The 19,065-nt window shown below is 46.8% G+C and overlaps 1 protein-coding gene across 7 annotated transcripts in view; it reads right to left on the bottom strand.

Moving 5' to 3' along the window:
* The window catches only part of MED20 (mediator complex subunit 20), a 26,112-nt gene extending 7,092 nt beyond the window's left edge, over positions 1-19,020 (bottom strand). The window contains exons 1-5 of one of the 7 annotated variants that reach the window (XM_074893853.1): positions 18,968-19,020; positions 18,672-18,826; positions 16,875-17,128; positions 14,894-15,129; positions 841-911 (exon numbers count right to left, since the gene is read on the bottom strand). In XM_074893853.1, coding sequence (XP_074749954.1) covers positions 14,914-15,129; positions 16,875-17,128; positions 18,672-18,826; positions 18,968-18,981 — 639 coding nt within the window. In that variant the 5' untranslated portion in view covers positions 18,982-19,020 and the 3' untranslated portion in view covers positions 841-911; positions 14,894-14,913. Of the gene's footprint in view, positions 1-840; positions 912-3,192; positions 3,206-12,911; positions 14,239-14,496; positions 15,130-16,125; positions 16,472-16,874; positions 17,129-18,671; positions 18,827-18,967 lie in introns of those variants that run through there. The other 6 variants (XM_074893857.1, XM_074893856.1, XR_012632171.1 and 3 more) reach the window with 6 other exon arrangements.
* Between the last annotated feature and the right edge of the window lie 45 nt (positions 19,021-19,065).

The raw sequence follows: 19,065 nt of genomic DNA on the forward strand, positions 1-19,065 counted from the left end.
GGTAAAACAAACAAACAGAAGAGATACATGTCCTACAGTTCCCTGAAAATGTGGGAAGTTACTATATAACGGCCCTGGATGTTAAAAAGCATTATTAAAATGCTATATACTTCTTAGTTCGTGGCTTTCTAGAAGTTAATGTTTCTTCGTTTATTGCAACACATAAAATCCCCCCTCCCCTTTCTTTTCATAGGCTTCTGAGGTTTTATTTTTGGTTTGGCTTTTTGAAGTGTTAATAATAAGCTGGGAAACACAATCTGGATACACTGTATAAAAGAGGCACTCACTGTGCATTAAAACAATTCACAGTATTTCCTCTAGTCCTAGTGAACCAGCCCAAAAGGGAAAGAGTCAACTCAGTAATTCCTCTGGTATTTACATCTGTAGAAGCCTGAAGCAATTACAGTAAATACATACAATTTGAATTATCAGAACCAAACATAAAAAAATGTTTTGCATTAGAAGTCTGAAAGTAGATGGTAACTGCCCAATATAAAGTAATAATTTTACTTTATGAGTCAAGCAACCAGCTTTGTAGAATCCATGAATTCCCAACGAATTTCCATAATTGTGACAACATCAGAGTGTGACATGCCATAGCATTTTAAAGTTTTCTACATGTTTGCCCCAAACATTGCTCCTGAAATCCTCTCTGCCAGAGCAGACAGTAACAGAGCTTTAACGGATGCAAAATTAGTTGCACTGACTCCAAGTCAAGGGAGCTACATCAATTTTATTTGGCAATGCAGTTTTTTTACACCCCACCATCCCCAAACTGTCGGGATTCATACCAAAACTGATGTCTTTTTGCTTTCTTTCACACTTACCACTGCCCAATTCGGCAAGTATTCAAGTTTAGTGAGACTGCTCAAATGGATAGAGTACGTGCTTACGTATTCACGGGTCAGGACCTGTGCACAAGTGAACAAGGCAGTTTAAGAATAATTAACAAGGTACAAGTTAAACAAAACAAGCCATGTTATATTTCAATGTGGCCTAACAAAGCAGAAATACAGGAGATAAACAGCCATTCTCTTGTGTACCCACTTTCCCTACCTTATTAATCCTTTTAATCATGGCCTACTACAATGCAGCCAAAAAGCGACGTTTTTTCAGGACACACAACGCCTTGCTTCTTTTGACCACGCTCTTGAAATATTATTTTTCACATTCAGCGTCTATCACTTTTATCACCAATTGTCACATAAACAATACATTCAGAGTTGAGGTTCACAGCAATCGTTCAGACATTACATATTAAAAATATTGAAAACCACACACTCAACATTTGATGGGGAAAATTATACTCAATTTCCACCCACCTGCACAATAACATCAACAAAATTAAACGTAACTTTCCGCTCCTGGCAAAGAGCTTCATTAGCACGGTCAGAACTGGTTACATTTTGACCTATAGTACCTTGATCCATTCCCCCATCATTTTGCAAAAATGGATTACTTTTGTATCAAAACCCAGACAATTTTAATAAAATAAACCAAACCCAAAGCCCTTCGTTGCACAGGTACGAGGCGAAGTTTTCTAGCTCCAGCTCATCAGAGAATCCTCTCGCTGCTGCTCACGCACACAAAACCGACGGCTGCAGCAGAGATCAATTTAACAGCCCTGGTATTCAGCAGCAGACTAACAGCCTCTTCGAGAATCTCTTTGTGATAGACACAAAGACGGATTATACCAGAGAGTGAATACTTGGTAAGTTATGGGTAGTCCTCTGCTGTTCTGCCTCCCCCATTTTAATTCATATTCATCTTGGCAAAATCTTAGACAGACTATTAACTAATCTAAAACAACATCACAGCTGATACAACACATAAAGCAATCAGTCAAACGAACATGTCAGTGCCATCTACTGAAGCAATAAAGAACAAGACAACCCCAGCAGGCTGTGGCTTATTATCTTCACAGCCATAATGAATAGGCAAATAGTATTAAATATAAGTGCAGTATTCCACAGTCCCATTTTGCTATGTTTTAAGCAGGAAAGGTGCCTTCGCTATGTTCAAGGAGCAGAGATTACAAGACGAAAATAAAGAAGGGTTTCGACATACCTCTCCATCATTTTCTTTTCCTTCCCTTGCCAATCAACTACTACTAGTTCTTTTAAAACCCCAAGCGATTGAAACAGAACAGCAGCTAGAAAATTTTCTGTGGGCTTTAATAAATGCTGTTATGGTAAATGCAGTAAATCGTAGTGATCGATTTATCCAAATGCAGCAAGGACTTCTGTATTTTTATTTGTCTAACCAACAAAACCCAGACATCAGCCCAAGATACTCAACAGTATTTATGTGCATAGCATCCATAAGCGTGGCCACATCCCTGTACAGGAGGGTGCTGCCACGTCCTCAGCTCTAGGAGCAGCAAATGATCTGACCCAGCCTTCACTTGGACCGCTGGGCTCGACCAAGGTCTTCTCCGTTTTCTTGTCAACAAAGATTTAGAGAGATTTACGTGTCCTCTTCCCCTGCTCAGCTGATGTGCCTGTTTTGTGCTTGGGGGGAAAAAAAAAAAAAAAAATCTACACAGCTAACTCTCCTCCTCCTAGGTGTGCAAAAGGAGACCTAAAGTGGCATTAATAAAACTAAGAAGTGTATTTTCAGTCTCAACCTTCCCTATGTCCAGCCTGCCAGCTGACACACAAGGTTTGAACCTCTCTTTTCCAGTACATAAGGAACAAAATCAATTGCTTAAATGCACCTTCCCCCCCCCCCCGATGGAATTATTCCTAATTTGCATATTATGAATCCTGTTGTGTCTGAAATATTTTTCTATAAATTATAGGCAATATCCAAATAGTGCCTTTGTCCTCACTACAACATGTCGACGTAACAGAACGAGGTAGGAAACAGGAACCTGATTTGCAAAATATCAGGTTGTTAATCTTCTTTAAGAACTGAAGATCAACTCAGGACCAATTCTATAGTATCTGTTATTTTAATAAACTATACTACTAAGAGGTTAGAGTTCATCACACCAATTTGTCTTGAGATGAAATGACAACAGTACAAGGAAAGAAAAGAGGGAGAGGTGAACTCGATTTTGATGTCACGATCCACTGCCTCAAAATGCTGTTCCTAAAACCTTCCGATTTTATAATAAACAGGATATTATCTTCCTTATTCACTGACTCACTCACTTCCACAGTGTCCAAAACAGCAGGTCAGGCAGACATGCTACCAAAGCATCCTGAAAAGTTCAGAAAAAAAGAGCAGTGCAAATTTCAAATCAGAATTTTTCAGTCTACCGTTGAAAAACACTATTTTTGCTCTCTATCATGAATATTACATTTTCTCAAAATAAACTAACTCTTGTGAGAAGGATCTTCATCCTTGCTCTCATTCAGGTGAATTAACTATTCTTAGTTAAATAGATTTGCTTCTAGTCTTAGTCTGATGACAGATTAACTCATGACTGGTAGGATTATAGATTTACCTCTGGAACTAAATCACTTTTCAATCTGAGTTATAGCTATTAGTTCTTTAAAGCTTAGCTGAACAGCTTTTAGTACCTCCTTTGTATTTTTGAAAGAATGATTAAACATCATTAAATCCAAGCTAAAGGCTCTTTCTCACAACTCCAGTGAATAAACAGTTATCTGGCTTAACTTTAAAAAAGACCAAAAAACAGAACAGCAGAGTTTTACATGGATTTTTTTCAGAATAATTAATGCTATTCTAAGTCTAGAATACTTGTCCTTAAAATTAAAGCATGTTTTTCACGTTTGTGTGGTTTTTAAGCATGTAAAAAACCCCTTTGTTCTCCTCAGAGAGAAACAGCTACCCAAATCAACCTGCTCCTTTGTACCCAGCACAGCGCTTCTGTTCCCGTTACGTTTCTCCAGCTGCAGAAGACACGACCAATTCTACAGAGTCGGGCAGTGAATCCCTCCCGTACAGCGAACGGCACGCATTTAAGCGTGCCTTGTTTTTACATGAAATATTCCAAATGCAACAACAAAAATTTCCATGCCATCAGCAAACGATATCACTACACGCCAACAAAGTAACGTAGAAGCGGACACTAAGCAGGTATCTAAAGAGTTGCCCTTTCAACGTCCTCCTCCTGACATTCCCTTCGGCAGCATTAGTAAGGGAAGTGAGGAGCAGTCTTTCCCCATATTTCTGTTTCCTGGCAGAGGGTGAAGATATTTAGCCATCACTCTCTCCATTTAATTAGAAGGGAGCCAGCTTGGTTCAACAAACTGCCTTAATTCATGGCTTTTGCCTTCGACGTTTCCACGAGAGGAGGCATGGATGGGACAGCGAGGAGAGAAAAAGTTTCCCCTAAGAAGCAAAAATAAAACTACTAAAGAACGTAACTGGATGGAAGAGCTGGAGGCATCACCCCTCCAAGAGTGCAATGCCAAAATGATACGGTTTAGTCGCACCCTGAGAGTTACAGGCAGCAGATCTCCTTGAGTTCCCAGCCCAAGCAGGCAACCACCGATCTACATCCCCATCAGACGAGAGGGTTTTCTTTTTAAGTAGCACCCAATCCAAGTTTCAGTTAATTCATCGCTAAGTACCCCTCTGGCTCTTGCTAAACCAGCCGCAATCTCTGAATTAGAACGTATCACTTTTCCCTGGTTGTTAATGATTGGAAAACCTCTAAGCATCCAAAAGCAGATCGTGTTGTCCAGTTCTAGCAACACATCTATAGATACAGGCACACACACAAATATACAGACATACAGTCGGTTTAAATCCTCCGACCTCTCCCTCTACCCAGAAAACCCACCAACTCTTGTCAAGTATTAAAACCACACAGTGAACATAAATGCAAACCCCAATTAGTCAGCAAAAGACATTAGCTCCTCATTTCCCCGAGTGACACAAATCTGCAGGGGTGGGGGGAAGGCATTCATGCCCAACTGTATTTTCTAAAGTTTAGTGTATGAAATAATTATCTGTTCTGATAGACTACAGTTCAATATTTATGCAGATAATGTTCACGCTAGAAGTCAGCCACAAATCTCTACCATTTTCTTAATACACAAGGCACTTGTTATTCAGCTGGAACACATTTAATATACAACATAATGTGAAATTCTAAACTATCTAAAATTAGTGGGTAAAGTTAGCTTCAGCACCAGGCAAGAGGCAGACTGGGTCCCATCACACCAAAAGAAAGGATTTTACATAAAATACAGTTTTGCTGTTTGAAGAAAAGGAAAGCACGTTTGTCACAAAACTGATTGGAATGGAGTCAGGCTTAGAGACACAGATCCCTTCCAGGAAAGCGGGGAACAAAGCCATAGCAGTACAGAAACACAAGCCAGCATTGACTGCCTTTCTTAGGATACTTTTAGTATTTCTAGCTAAAAGCTACTTATCACTTCATCTGCATACCCACCTAGCCAGGCTGCAAAGACCCTCCTTCCGTACCGTTTTTATTTAAAGTTCAAAACCTTGAATTGTCTTCAGAGGCTTTTCATAGCATGAGAGAGAGGGACAGAATGCAATTATAGGACAGTATTTCTTAATCAAATCTAAGCCGCCCACTGAAAGTGAATGGGAAAATATGGTTGCAAGGCAATGCTTCTCAATCAAGTGGACGGATTTGCCTTTCAGAGTGAATAAGGGAATGGAGCTGTGGTCACCATTTCTTAATCAGCTCAGCTGATGTCCTATAGAAGATCTCAATGGAGGAACACAGCTGTGGCCCATAACTCTTGACTTGATCTTCCATGGTTTGACTGAAAAGCCTGAAAAGAACATAAATGCACTAAAGCTTTTCTCCATTAAATTGGCTCTTTCAAAACCGCCACTGGCTTCACCCAGAGGGGGAAAAAAAAAAGTTTCTTTTTCAGTACGCTTGGTTAGAGGTTGAGTGTAAAAGTTTTCGTGATATACACTACATACGGAAGTAGACAATAATAGACCAAACTATTATTTTCTTTTAAGAGATCAAGATGGAGCAAGTTATTTAGTTCATATTTAGTTATTAATTCCAACCTTCTATAGGGATTCCTGTGTCTGAGTACGTGGGGTTTGCTTTGGCTAAAGCACCCTTTTGCATTTCAGTCAGCAAAGTTACAAAACATTGAAAAAGCATCTCCTTAGAAATTTTTTTTAAAAGAGTGCATTTGTCATGACTGACATGTTACACAAGATACATTTCAAACACACTCATACTAACTTTGAGCTGTCACATCCACATATTCCAATTTTCTGTCTCATTTGAAAGCGTGGCTGAATTACACAGCCAAGGCAGCAAGACAAGAAAGCAAGCGTGCGCACCGTGGGGGGAACAAGGGGAAAAGCTTCTGGTTTTCAGGTAGCTGCCTGTACTTTTCTTCTGCTTTCTCAGTAAAGTTCTTAAAAGGACAGACTTCCCAGTGAATTACATTGTAATTACCTAATTAAAGGGACTTACCTAGTGAGCCTTCTTTAAAAAACCTCAAGGTAAGCCCCAACGAGTTTGCCATTTTCTGAGAAAATCTCTCAGATCTTTGTAATGTATTGGAGGTCTAACAGTTAACGTGCGCTCCTTACCATCTCGTAAGCAAAAAGCTAATTAACAGCAGCCAAGTTTATTTTTTTCCTACCTTTCCTACTAAGGATACTCACTTCCTTGCACTGTGGCAAAACGTAATTTTTTTTTTCCCGTTGAAAACCAGCAGAATGCAGTGCAACAGAGGGTGCATTTTAATTTGTATTTTCCTCATGATACGAATTACTGCGAATATATAAATAATTAGCTCTAGACCTCTTAGAAATTATTTTGCTATGACACTGGCACAGAACAGAATCTCCACCTCCATTTTTACCTTCTCTCCCCTCACTCCCACTTTAATCTTTTTTGTTTCAGTGGTGTTATAGCTGCTCCGTAGCTCTGCTGCCACTGACGTGATGAAGCCTGCATGCTGGGGCTGTAATTCAATGGCTCGCAAGCCACATACGACTTAATAGCCTCGCATGAGCCATCTTTGATCTAAAGTCTAATAAAAACAAAAGTGAAGAGCGTTAGCATCGGTATACGTGGAGATATGAACAAACAACTGAGACGTTCTGATCTATAAATCAGATTTTAAAACGCTAGTGGTTCCTGTTAAACAATTTGTTGAATTTGCTTAGTACAACTCCAGAGCAGTGATTTGTTAGGGCTTCGTGCTAACGAGGATGGTCTTCCATTCACTGACATTGAAGTCTTTTTTGTTGTTTTTTTTCTATACAACCTACCAGCATCAACTCAACAGCCTGTTCATTGTGGTTAAGTGTTTAGGAAAGGTGAAGTGTTTATACACTGAGCAATTAACAACAGGCTGCTGAGACAAGAACATCTCCAAAGGTTTCTTTCCCCAAAGGAAAAAAAAAAAACCCAACAACAAAACCAACTCTTGATGAAATATTCAAGATGAAAACCACAAAGGTTGTTAAAAAAAGTGAGAAACTTCCAGTGTGTCTCATCCCCTGGAGAGGATTCCTGCAGAAAATAAAGGATCAGCGGGATCTTTCGGAGCACATCCCACCACGCAGCTCAGAGCGAGCTGTCCTAGAGCTACCCCATCTTCCTCTTCCCCCCATTCGATCTGAATTGCTGCGCCCAGTTACAGGCAAAGTTTTCAAACAACCTATCTTAGTATCTCTCTATTCACGTCTAACAAACAATTTTAAAACAAAAACCTCCGTTTTGTTTTGACTCTTCAAAAACCCTGTCACACTTCCCCAAAGCAAAAAACACACGTGAAAGAATTCACACGTACCTCATAAAACAGAAGCTGAATTTCGTAGTATTTCCATTTGTTAGCTATTTTACATCTATCCACTAACATCTTCTAAGGGCTGAGAAAACACTAAATTTCACTTTATGAGTCCCAGCGGAAGTCCTAAGAAATTTCAGTATAGAAATAGCAAATGAAAGAAAAAAAAAAAGGCCAATAAAAATAGGATCTTAAAAGACATATTCAGTAATTTCTATCACTTCTGCCACTAGAGAAAGTGCTTCTTGTCACTCGTTCTTAGGTGCTGAGACAAAACAGTAACTACTTTCAGAAAAACCCAATTAACCAATAAGTGTGTTTTAGCACTGAAGAAAACAACCTGCAACGTCTGATGTGGACAGAGAGCTGCAAACAAGCAAACAGCAAGCGAAGGATTATGATTAGTTGCAAGAAATCCACTGCAGCAAGAAACTGCGCTCAAGGCTTTCACACCAGAAGCAGAGAGGCAATACACCACGCTAAACATGCCCCTTTTTTTTTTTTTTTTCCCCCCGTCAGCAGTATTCCCATGATTAACGGTACAACACACGAAAGATAGATCCTTTGCCGTTCCCTTCGAGTTTACCAATTCAACTACTAATCAGACCAAGCGCCGTTTCATTTTGCAAGCCGCAGCACATGAGGTTTATTCACAATTTCTCCATTCTTACAGGCCTCCAGCCTGTCTTGTCAACCACAGGGCTTTCTACCACATGCAATCTGAATCTCCACAGGAACTGCTGTGACAGATTCTTTACTAACGATCTTTGGACACACAACAGCTAAAATAAATCCCCGATTTTGACTTACTAGCTCTAAGTCTATAAACCATTGCATATGTGACTATTGTTAAGCCCCGCTCCTGAATAAGCAAAATTCTTTGCAGCAAACAGAACTTGCACAAGACCAAGAATTATTCCAGACCTGAAAAGCTGCCAACTTCAAAACGCCCTTCTCACTTGAAGTCAGCTCATATTAATAGGAAGAACGATTAGGGGAAAAATAAACAAGCATTTACCATTTTCAGCCTCATGTTTGAAAGCACGCCTAGCTCAGAGACATCAAATGCTGCTCACGTATAGCACCTAATTTTCAAATATTTGCACCTAGCCTATTTTCAAAGCAATTAAAAACACCACCAAATGCTTTTGTTGCCCTCTTTTTTTTTTTTTTTTTAACATCATACCAACATATCTGACAATTGCTAAACCACAGCAACCCCCCCAAGTGTAGCTGCCAAAGGCAGAGCAGCAGAAACTCAGCGCAAACCCCAGCGCTGCGTTTACCGCCGGATGTGGACAGGGTGCAACTCCAGACACTTCTGCTAAGAGTGCCACTCGTTTAACCCAAGGGCAAGTTTAATCCAACCGCGTTCACATCCACACAGTTTTTAACCCACAGTTCCACCCATCCACCCGCTCTCACCCTCCCCGCTCCTGCAGCTCTTTCTCCCGTCCCCATTCTCATGTCCCAGCCAGCAGCTCATCTCCCCCAAAAGCCCCCTTCCTCCCCCTCCCCAACAACTTATTTTTGCATCCAGTCCCACCTCCCTATCATCCCTTTTAATCTGGTCCCTATTTTTCACCTTGCCTTCGCACAAGAACGATTGATACCACTTCAGGAGAAGCTCCCGCCAAAGTCAATTAGAGTTTTGCCTGGGCTGAGGAATCAGTCGCGCCTATCACATCTTTCAGCGCGCGCTCCTCAGGTTCCAGCGAGCATCTTCTCTGAAGCAGCAGTATATAAAAGGACCAAATTTTGCAACATCTCGCACGAGACGAGCTCAGCGACTTCAAGAGCTCGCAGCCTCCTTCCCCAACTAAAAGTACAAGCGTAGCTCTGAAAAGTAAAGACACTTTTTTTTCCCCCCCTTATATATTTCAGCATAACCGGGCGCTTTCATCACGTCTGTCAACACTCTCCCTCTGACTGTACCTGGAGATCAGGAGTGTTTTGACACACAGATCGTGCTTCTTTTCCCTACGTACAATTGCACATAACACGATTAGCAGGCGCGTTGCCTAAAATTAGCAGCTTTTCTAAAATCAACTCCTGTTTGCAGGGGTTCATACGCGTAAGCAGTTATTTTTTTCGGTTACTGGAGCATTCGCAGGAGGGGATATAAATTGCTGTGACCTCCTCTGCTTCCAATAATGTTTAAAAGGGGATTTTAACACACGCTTTGCTCCCCGAGGCGGCCGCTCGCCACCAAGAGACCTAAACCCAAGATGCCCCCAGCTCCCCCCCCTTATTAACTTCTGCTTTGCGATGGGCAGGGAAGACATAAACCCACAGCTTTTTTTTTTTAAATAAATAGGAATCAGCACCCATTTTCCCCATTTTCATGCCCTCTCCCCCCCCCCCCCCCTCAAGCACAGCACGGGGGTTTACGGGGGAGTTTTTTAAGGCGCTCTCCCCCTCCCCGCCGGCAGCAAGGCCACGACCCGCGGCACCCACCCACCCACCCGCGGCGGGACGCGACCCCCGGTAGTGCGAGGGGGGGGGGGAGGCCCCATGGGAGGGCCCCGCCGGGAGAGGCCGGTCCCGGGGTGGGGGGGTGGGGGTGTAAAGGGGAGTGAGGGGGGGTGCGCTCCTGCGGCCCCCGGCGCCTCAACAAAGGGAAAGTTGCGGAGCCGCCGAGGCCGGCGCGGGGCTCCCGCCCGCAGACAAAGGCGGCGGCGGCCGCCGGTTGGGGGGGGTCGGGGTCCGCCTCAGCGCCCCCCCCCCGCGCCTCCCAACCGCACCGAGAGGGGGCGCCCTTTGGGGGGGGCCGGGGGCACTAAGGACCCCTCAGCACCCTCCTCACAGCGGGGTGCCCCCACCTCAGCCCCCCTCTCTTCTCCCCCCCTCCACCCTCAGTGTGTGTGTGTGGGGGGGCGGCCGCGAACACCCCCCCCCCCCCCGCCAACGGCCCCTTTATTTACCGCCATCATCAGCACGCGCGAGCTGTCACCCAGCGCGAGACACCCCAACCGCCGCCGAGCCACGCCCTCTCCCCGCCCATTGGCCGCCCGCCGCGCCCCGCCCCGCCCCGCCATTGGCTGGAGAGCACGCCACACAGCGCTCCGGCCTTCCCCCTCGCCCCGCTCCGCATTCAGCGCTGTTGCTTACGCTAATTCCGTAGAGAGGAACCTGGCGCTAACGGCGCAGCCGGCGCACCGACGGACGCCGTTTGCGCAGTTTACGCCGCGGCAGAAAGAGGTCTGGCGGAGCTTACGAGCTCTGCGTAGCCGCTAGGGAGAGCTCTTCAATGGTTTACGGTGGAGTAGCGGGAGGGCAGCGCCGAGGGGCGGGGATTGCCCGGGCCCGGCCCCGGCCGGTGACGTACCGGGCTTTGTGAATCCCAGGCTGAAGTTTGGTTGAGTCACAGGAGGGTAAATAAGGATGTTTCGGAGACAAAGAGACTCTTAAAGGGGCAGCGCGGGAGGTGGCGCGTTCCCGCAGGGGCCCCTGAGGTGACTATGTGGGGTGGGAGATACCCCACAGGGCCCCTGAGGTGACGGGGGTGGGCACCCCACAGGCCCGCAGACAGCATGATGGCTCCCAGAGCAGGGCCCCCCCGAACCATACCGGCCTTCGCCAGAGGTCACTCGAAGGCCCCTGGGTCACCCGCTCGTCACCACAGTACAGGAGCCATGAGGGAAGGGAAACGCGTTTTGTCAGAGACAAAGGGATGTCACCGCTGCGGCCGGGGGCAAAGCCTGTCCCCAGCAAGGGTCAGCCACGCTCGGGAGTCCCCTGCACCCACTGGGGACAACTCACTTTTTTTGCAGCCTGCGGGAGGTACCGTCGGGGACCTGCCAGGGAGTGGCGAGTCCTGCTCTCTGGGCAGCGCTGAGCCGGGGCAAAGCTGCCAGCAAGCAGTCGTGGACCGCACAGCACCGACGACACGAAGCACAGGTCAGCGGCGTCGCAGACGCAATTCCTCTGCACAGGGAAAAAGTGTTCCCCCTCCCATCTTGTCCCAGTAAGTTTTGAGGCAAAGTGCTGCTATTTACTGCGACAGGTGGGCGCCTGCTTTCTTCTGTCCCGGCACAAGGATATTCCACAGCCTTGAGGTCTCCTTGTAAGCTCCTTCACCAGCCAGCCTTACCACAAATTCCACTTCATGCGAGCTTTTGTCATCCTTTCTCTACACCTTCCCTTTCTGACCACTGCCTGGTCAGTTTTGAACCCACACCTGCACAGAAATCCAGTCACACCCCTCTCAACTCGTCAACAGCTCCCCACTGCAATGAGCCCTCAGTCTGTAATGTCTGCTAAGAATTAAAACCGAAGATTAACGAGGCCCTTACGTCCTCACTCTCTTTGTAAAGCTTAGCAGGGTGCAGCTGCTATGCAAGTACTTCCTCATAAAAAAATGCCACAGCACAAAACAGAACAAAAGCCCAGAGTATGCCCAGGGTGGCAGTGAGACTTGGACTCTCTCTCTGTCACTGAAGCATTGGTGACCCTGGTAACATCACCCAGCCTCTACTTACTGCTAGGAGGGGGAAAGCTGTAACGATGCAAGGGCGAGACCCATGTCCCCAAGATCCCCAGTCCCCTCTAGGTCAGGCTTCAACTCACGGAAAGCAACAACACTGCCAGTCATTTTGAGAGGTGCAGAAGCAGAAAAAAGGATCCACAGTGGTACAGGACTACAGCTTGGCCACCTCTCCCTCTCAATCTTTGCATTCTCTGAGAAAACACTGAGGAGCAACAGGAAAACAACCATCCAGACTATGCCTTGACAGGCAAAATTAGGGTGGTTTTCAATTACACTGGCTCAATCCATTAATGTAACACATTTGAAAGCCCCCTGAAGACTTGTTAAGATGCAGACTAGTATGTTCGAAGCCACGTTAACCTGCCATATTGACGTTGGGGGGGTCAGAATGAGGAGGATTACTGCAGCTAATAAGATCGAGAAACAGTCATTTTGTCCATCAAGAAAGTAAAAAGCCCCAGGGTAAAAGCAGCCCCTCGTGGGGGGCAGCTGATCCCCTTGTTCACAGAACGCAGTTACAGCACAGACATTTTTGCCAAGACATAAAGGGCTAAATCCTACCCATCCTCACACGTGTGGAAACCTACTGACGTCAATGGCTGTACTGGTGTAATTGAAGGCAGAATGTAGCTCAAGGGGTCCCATTTTATTACTCCGGGAACAGTACAATGTATTAATAAGAGCGCAGAACTCCCCAGAGATTCCAGCACACATTTTATGTTTTTAAGACATGTGACCAGAGTTTTGACATCTCTGGTTACAGAATGCATCTTCTGGGAATTAATAAAGCATTAGCAACATTCAGCATGACTAATCTGATTATTAAAAGTTGGTTTTTTTTTTAACCTTAAGACTTAAAATGGGAAACAGGACAGAAATAACTATCCCTACAAAGACTGCAGTTTGTTTTCATAAGTTTTCCCAGCCACACTTAACTACGTGGAACTACAGCAGGTCAGATTCTCGCTGAATTTTCATCACTGAAAATTAATAGTCCCACTGAAGTCAGTGCACATGTCATGAACTTGAGCTAAGAGTTGCAAAAATTCAGTATATTCAGCATGTTGGAATTCCTAACACACTTATGGTACATTATGCCATTTATTATGGCTCATTAACCAGATCGTTCTGGACCCAGTGCTGATTAAATTTATTAAATGCCCACACTAAAAGCTCTAGGCACTCTAACAGTTAATTAGGTTTACAGGTATAAATGATAATCACGGAGAAGTTATAACTAAATAACTAGTTCTCTACCAGTCAGCAAATCAAGTAACAAAACAGCTTCTTTTCCGCCCACTGCTTCAGAAGGAAAAATATATTTAGGAGAAATCTAATTCTGTTTTACTTGCTCTTCAGCCTCTTCAAGACCCACGTACTGGCAAGGAACCAACAATATTTTCTGTGAGCAAGATGCCTGCTGCTTCTTCACGAGGAACCCTCTGCCCTTCTCGCAAATCTCCCTTCCTAAAACCATCCTCAGACCTTCTCTACACCTGCCCTTTACGTCGGAGACACGGGCCGCAGAGCTGGAACGCTGCTACACCCAGCCTTCCCCCAGGAACCGCGCAGGAAGCTCAGCGCAAAGGCTGGGGGTTGAGTGAGGGTGTTTCTGCGTATTCTGAGACCACGCAGGGGGTGGAGCAGGAAGGAGAAGAAACAAATGACAGCTACAAGCCAGATAGATACTGAACAAGTAAAACCGAGGGGACAAATAGCTCAAAAGGGATCTAATTTCCCTGGTTTTCCTGCTGTAAAAATAAATCACCACTAAAAAAAATATATTCGAGTGCTATCGTATCGTTAAGTCTCATGATAAATTTTTGGCTCTTATTCCCCAAATCTTTCCTTACTCCATTAAATCTGCTGAAGACACCAGGATTTCTCAAATGAGAAATGGTGTGCAGGGATAGGACATTTATTACCTACCTTTCAAACAACGAGATAAAGCGGTTGGTATTCTCTTTCAATGCATGAGAGGGCTCCTGCCAGGCTTATTTATTTATCATGAGGCTTCATCGGTATCGTCTGAGAGGCAAAAGATTTTAATACTCCCATCAGATATAAAAGATGAAGGCAAGCTAAGAACATACCCATAATAGGAATGCAAGAATTCCTGTAGATTTTGCCACAGGGAAATTAGTTTGCTTCAGGGGTATAAAGCTCTTGAACCAAATCAGAGATAAAACTCTGCTGAAGAATTATCTCCACGCAACAGAAAACTTCAAACGCTGTAAACAAACAATACGAAACAGCACAACACTTGCTGTGCAGAAAGACTCCATCTCCTCACAAAATACAGCTTTTTATTTTGATGAAAAACAACAAGACAATTTCACGTGGATACCTAAAAAGTTTTTTAAAAAAAAAAAAATCTCTCATGTAGCTGTTTGCAGTCAAGGAAATTGTCCTTGCGTGCGTTTAGCTGGAATTTCTCCTTTGCCCTCCTGCCGACGAGCAGTAATCCCCTGCACAAAGAACCATCAGAACCATGGGCCCGATCCCAGACACGCTCAAAACCACGAAGGAGGACAAGAACTATGCAGAGCATTCAAGACCTTTGCTTTGAAACGGGAGAAAGAGACTGAGAACAACAACCACCTTGGGCTGCCTCCAGCGCTGCTTTTTGGAGGGACTCCTGATCCGGATGGGCAGGCGGAAAAGAGGATGCGGTGGCTCTAACCTGGGCTCCAGGGAGTCCTTTCATCTGATCCCCGCTACAGGCACCTGCTGCTGCTTGCGGATCTTGTTGAACAGCTCCATGTACTGCACCATGGTGTCCGCGGGGCTGTAAATGCTGTCGTGCTTGGTGCCAAACACGGACGGGATGCCGGGAGTGTGGGTCCCCATGAAGCTCTGCATGAACTCCATGAGCAGGTTCCAGCAGTCGTTGGCTATCACGCAGGGGCAGTACTCCACCTGGCAACAGAAACCACAGCCCTGAAACTTGTGGCGGGGCAATAACCACGCAGGAGGCAACATGCCTTCCCCTCTCCGCCTTGCTAGAGAGAGAATGCTTTTCATCAACACATCTGAGAATATTTAGCATATAACAAGGATGGATAAATATAAATGAACAGGACATGCCGAGAACACGCAAGCAATCCCTTCAAAAGGGAAAGGGGTGCGGGGGTAAAACAGAATCATCTATCACAGAATCATCTAGGTTGGAAAAGACCTTGAAGATCACCTAGTCCAACCATAAAACATACGCTGTAAGGGCATCACTTTTATTAAATCCCCAATAGCAGAGGTCTTGGGGGTTCAAATGTCACATTAACTTTACCCCATCCAAAACCAAAGTTCATTCCAACGTGCTGGTAGGTCGATGACTCGTCTGGCTGTGACATCTTTCAGGGGTGTACTGGAAAAAGCCTTGGGACTTAAGGACTTGAAGCGTTTTGCTAAATATGAGTCTGGTCCCAAATCAGGAGTAGGTCCTAATGCAAACCCTGAAAAAACTACTAAAACAGAAGCAGCCAGACCGCCTGGTAAATCTGGCCCTGAACTCAAGTTTAGGGTAAAACAAGCTTCTGTTTAACCCCAGGTCAACAGCAACACTAATGCTACAACATCTGTGTTTACTGCAGTAAAGAAATAAGCCATTTCTCAATCCTCCTCCCTGCTGGCTAGGAACACCTGCCTGATTAATCGTATAGCAGATAATAGGATTTGTGTGTTTAGAAAAAGCATAAGCTCCGATTTTGAAAGACCTTTAAGCAACTAATTCTCAGCTATCTTGAAGACTGTTAGGCACCAATATATCTAGATGCCTGGAGTCTGACCTACTCTGCTTTGCCCTTCCCATACCAGCACAGCCCAGCTGCTCAGCTTTTTCCGAGGTGTTTTTAAGCCCAGGTGAGGCTTCTCTGTGGCTTGTGAGCCTTTGACTCCTGCTTGCACTCAGCCAAGTACCTTGCCAAATGCCTTCCCAGATCCTCCCATGCCTCTTCGCATACACCGAAGGATCTTTTCTTCAGAGTTTGCTTCAGCCCAGCCTCCACCCCATGAAACACCCATCGGCAGCTGGCAACCGCCGCTCTCGAGCCTCATGAGCAGTCACAGCACTGAGCAGAGAGCGCGGAAGCGGTGTGATGGCTGGCGTGGAGCCCACGGTGCACCCCACGGTGCAGCAATCCGGGTCGGCACGCCGTGGGGCAGGACTGACACCTGCCACAAACTCCCTGGTGAGGAGAAGATCATCTCTACACCGTGTGAGCAGAACCTGGGGCGAGAGGGCCCTGCTCTCCTGGGGCTGTGTCTGCTCAAGATGGAGAAAGCAAGCAAGACCCAAATCAGCATTGAATTAGCAGCTGAAGAGGTTGTTTTGTCCCCCTCAGTGCGCTTATTAACCTGAAGTGCACTACTAGTGGTGTGCACCAGGACTTTAAGCAGCTTTTTAGTTTGATGGCATCCCTTCAGGGTTTTGTTTATTGACACTTCAATGACAGGCTTTTCTGCAGCTGAGCCCCAAAGCACCTGCCTGAATTAAAACATGTTGTGAAAAGGAGATAAATACCCTGCCAGCCGCATACATGAACGCATCTAATACAAACTACCAGCAATCGAGACGCAGAAGGGACGGGGGGATTTCTCGTCTAGCCTCCAACATGGGATTTCCCTGTCTGTAGTTGTATTTCATACCCTTCAAAAACGATTCTTACCTCCACAGATATCCCGCGGGCACTGGGCCCCATTGTAACCGTGCCCACCTTCACCAAGAAGTCACAGTACTGGTAGCGGGTGCCCCGGCTCTCTATCTTGTTCGCCTTGGCGTTTTGGAAGAAGCCTTTCAACTTCACCATAAGTGTATCAAAGTTGGCATCTGCTATGAGACAGGGACCGTTTTCAAAGAGAGCGAAGCAGCTGAGGGGATATTCGGAGTTGTGCATCACATACATCAGCTTGCCTGTCTGCCCTGAAATAAGAGCAATGGTATTTGGGCTGTAAAACCAACTCAAGAAGCATCTGGCTTTTTCCTTTGTCCTTCTTGCTGCTTTAATTCTAGGGTCCTTGTACTGCTCATACACGCTTTATGTTATCCAGCTGTTCAGTAAATAGATTGCATCTCCTCTTAAGATTTAAAATTCAAAACCAAAGTCTTCTGCAGCCCAAGGATAATACGCCAGCATGACTCAGAGACCAGAGGGTGAGCTGGATGTGAGGTCCCCAGCAGGCTGGTGGGGGGTGTCAGCAAAAAGCACCCACCTCCCATCCCCAAATACAGAGCTGGGCATCCACTGACTGTCGTCCTGCCCACAGTCACTGGAGAAAGGCTGGGCTTTGCCTCTCCTCCCTCTCACCCACCAGTCCTGCCGGTGGAGGATGTGCTGGGACATGCTCTGGAAAATAGGGTGTCTGGGGAGGACATGCCTGGCTTGTACCATGCTTTAAAAACTGGAAAAAAATTCTCATTTATCCACAAAGGTCAAAAAAACCTCTCCACACGTGGCCACGTAAGTTCCAGTTGCAGAAAAAGCAGCAAAAAGCAGCTTCAATTGGATCTGTGGGGGCAAACGGGTTGAGCAGAGCCCTGAGGCTGCAGAGGCTCAGCACTCCCTCTGCAGCAGCACAGCCACGGCCGAGACGTTCGCACAGTGTTGTTAAACTCTGTGAAAATCGAGGGGCGCTTAGGAGGGATGAAGAGGCTGGACCAGCCCCTCAGGTGAGCAGGCCACGCTGTACCTTTGAGCTACCGTTTTAGGCCGTGCTATGTCAAGAGATTTGGGGTCCTCCGAGCATGTCCCCTGGAAACGGTTGGGTCATGTCACACCTCAACCCCCCCCGGAGCTGCTCCCCACTGCCCTGGGAGCCATCGCTCCTCTCTGCCACCACCTGCCCTCGAGTGACTGCCCCTTGGAGACGGGCACAGCGCTGCCAGACTTGTGCCCACCCTCTCCAGAGCAAAACACAACCGCCAAGGCAGCTCAGACAGAAGAAGCTTCATGGAAAAATATGCTGACAGCAAAGATACCCGATGTGGCTGCTAAGGCTCGAGCGGGAATCCTCAAGGCAGGGCTCTCCCATGGCTGTCCCCGAGGCTGGGCAATGCAGGGAGGGAGGGGGGCAACCAACACCAGCGCGGGGGCAAACCAGCACAGCCGGGCATTCGCAACAAACGCCGGCCCTCCCCGGCTGCCCCAGGACCACATACGGGGACACTCATTCTCCCAGAAGAAAGAAGGAGCCGTGAGGAACCATCACAGGCTCCTTCTGCAGCAGAGGAGACGTCCTGAGGCAGCGAGAAATAAACCCCCGAGAAATAAAACCTGCGGGAAAAGCCTCGGCCCTCCCAGCTCCGGATAACGCCTCACCCCCAGCAGACAAATCTTCCACCGGACCCCGCGCTGTCACCGCCGCCGGGGGGTCACCAACAGCCCCCCGGGCGCCAGGCCGAGGCCCTGGAAGCGGTACCGGCAGAAGAACCGGCCGCGGGTCCCCCCACCCGGCCCGGCGCTGACCTTGGCTGCTGATGGTGGAGGCGGCGGTGTGGTAGGTCTCGCAGTCCACGCAGAAGGTGCCCTGTTTCTCGGCCCCCAGCAGCTCCAGCTTCCGCGTCAGGAGCTCCACCGTCTGCTGCACGCTCTTCCCCTCCGCCACCGGCACCTGCGCCACGCTGTAACGGGGGATGGCGGTCACAAACCCCGCCGGCGGCTTCTCCCAGTTCCCTCCCCGCTGCGGCAGCGCCCCCGGGCCGGCTCCTCCCGCCGCGGAGCCCCTCACGGCCGCGAAGCCCCCCCACTGCCCCCGCCCTCACCAGGTCACCCCCATGCTGCGTCCGCCGCCGCGCCAGGGAAGCGCCGCCGGAAGGGGCGGGACTAACGTCACGCCGGAAGTGACGGCGCGAATCCGCCG

The sequence above is a fragment of the Strix uralensis genome, chromosome 24, assembly GCF_047716275.1.
Source record: "Strix uralensis isolate ZFMK-TIS-50842 chromosome 24, bStrUra1, whole genome shotgun sequence".
Taxonomy (NCBI): Eukaryota; Metazoa; Chordata; class Aves; order Strigiformes; family Strigidae; genus Strix; species Strix uralensis.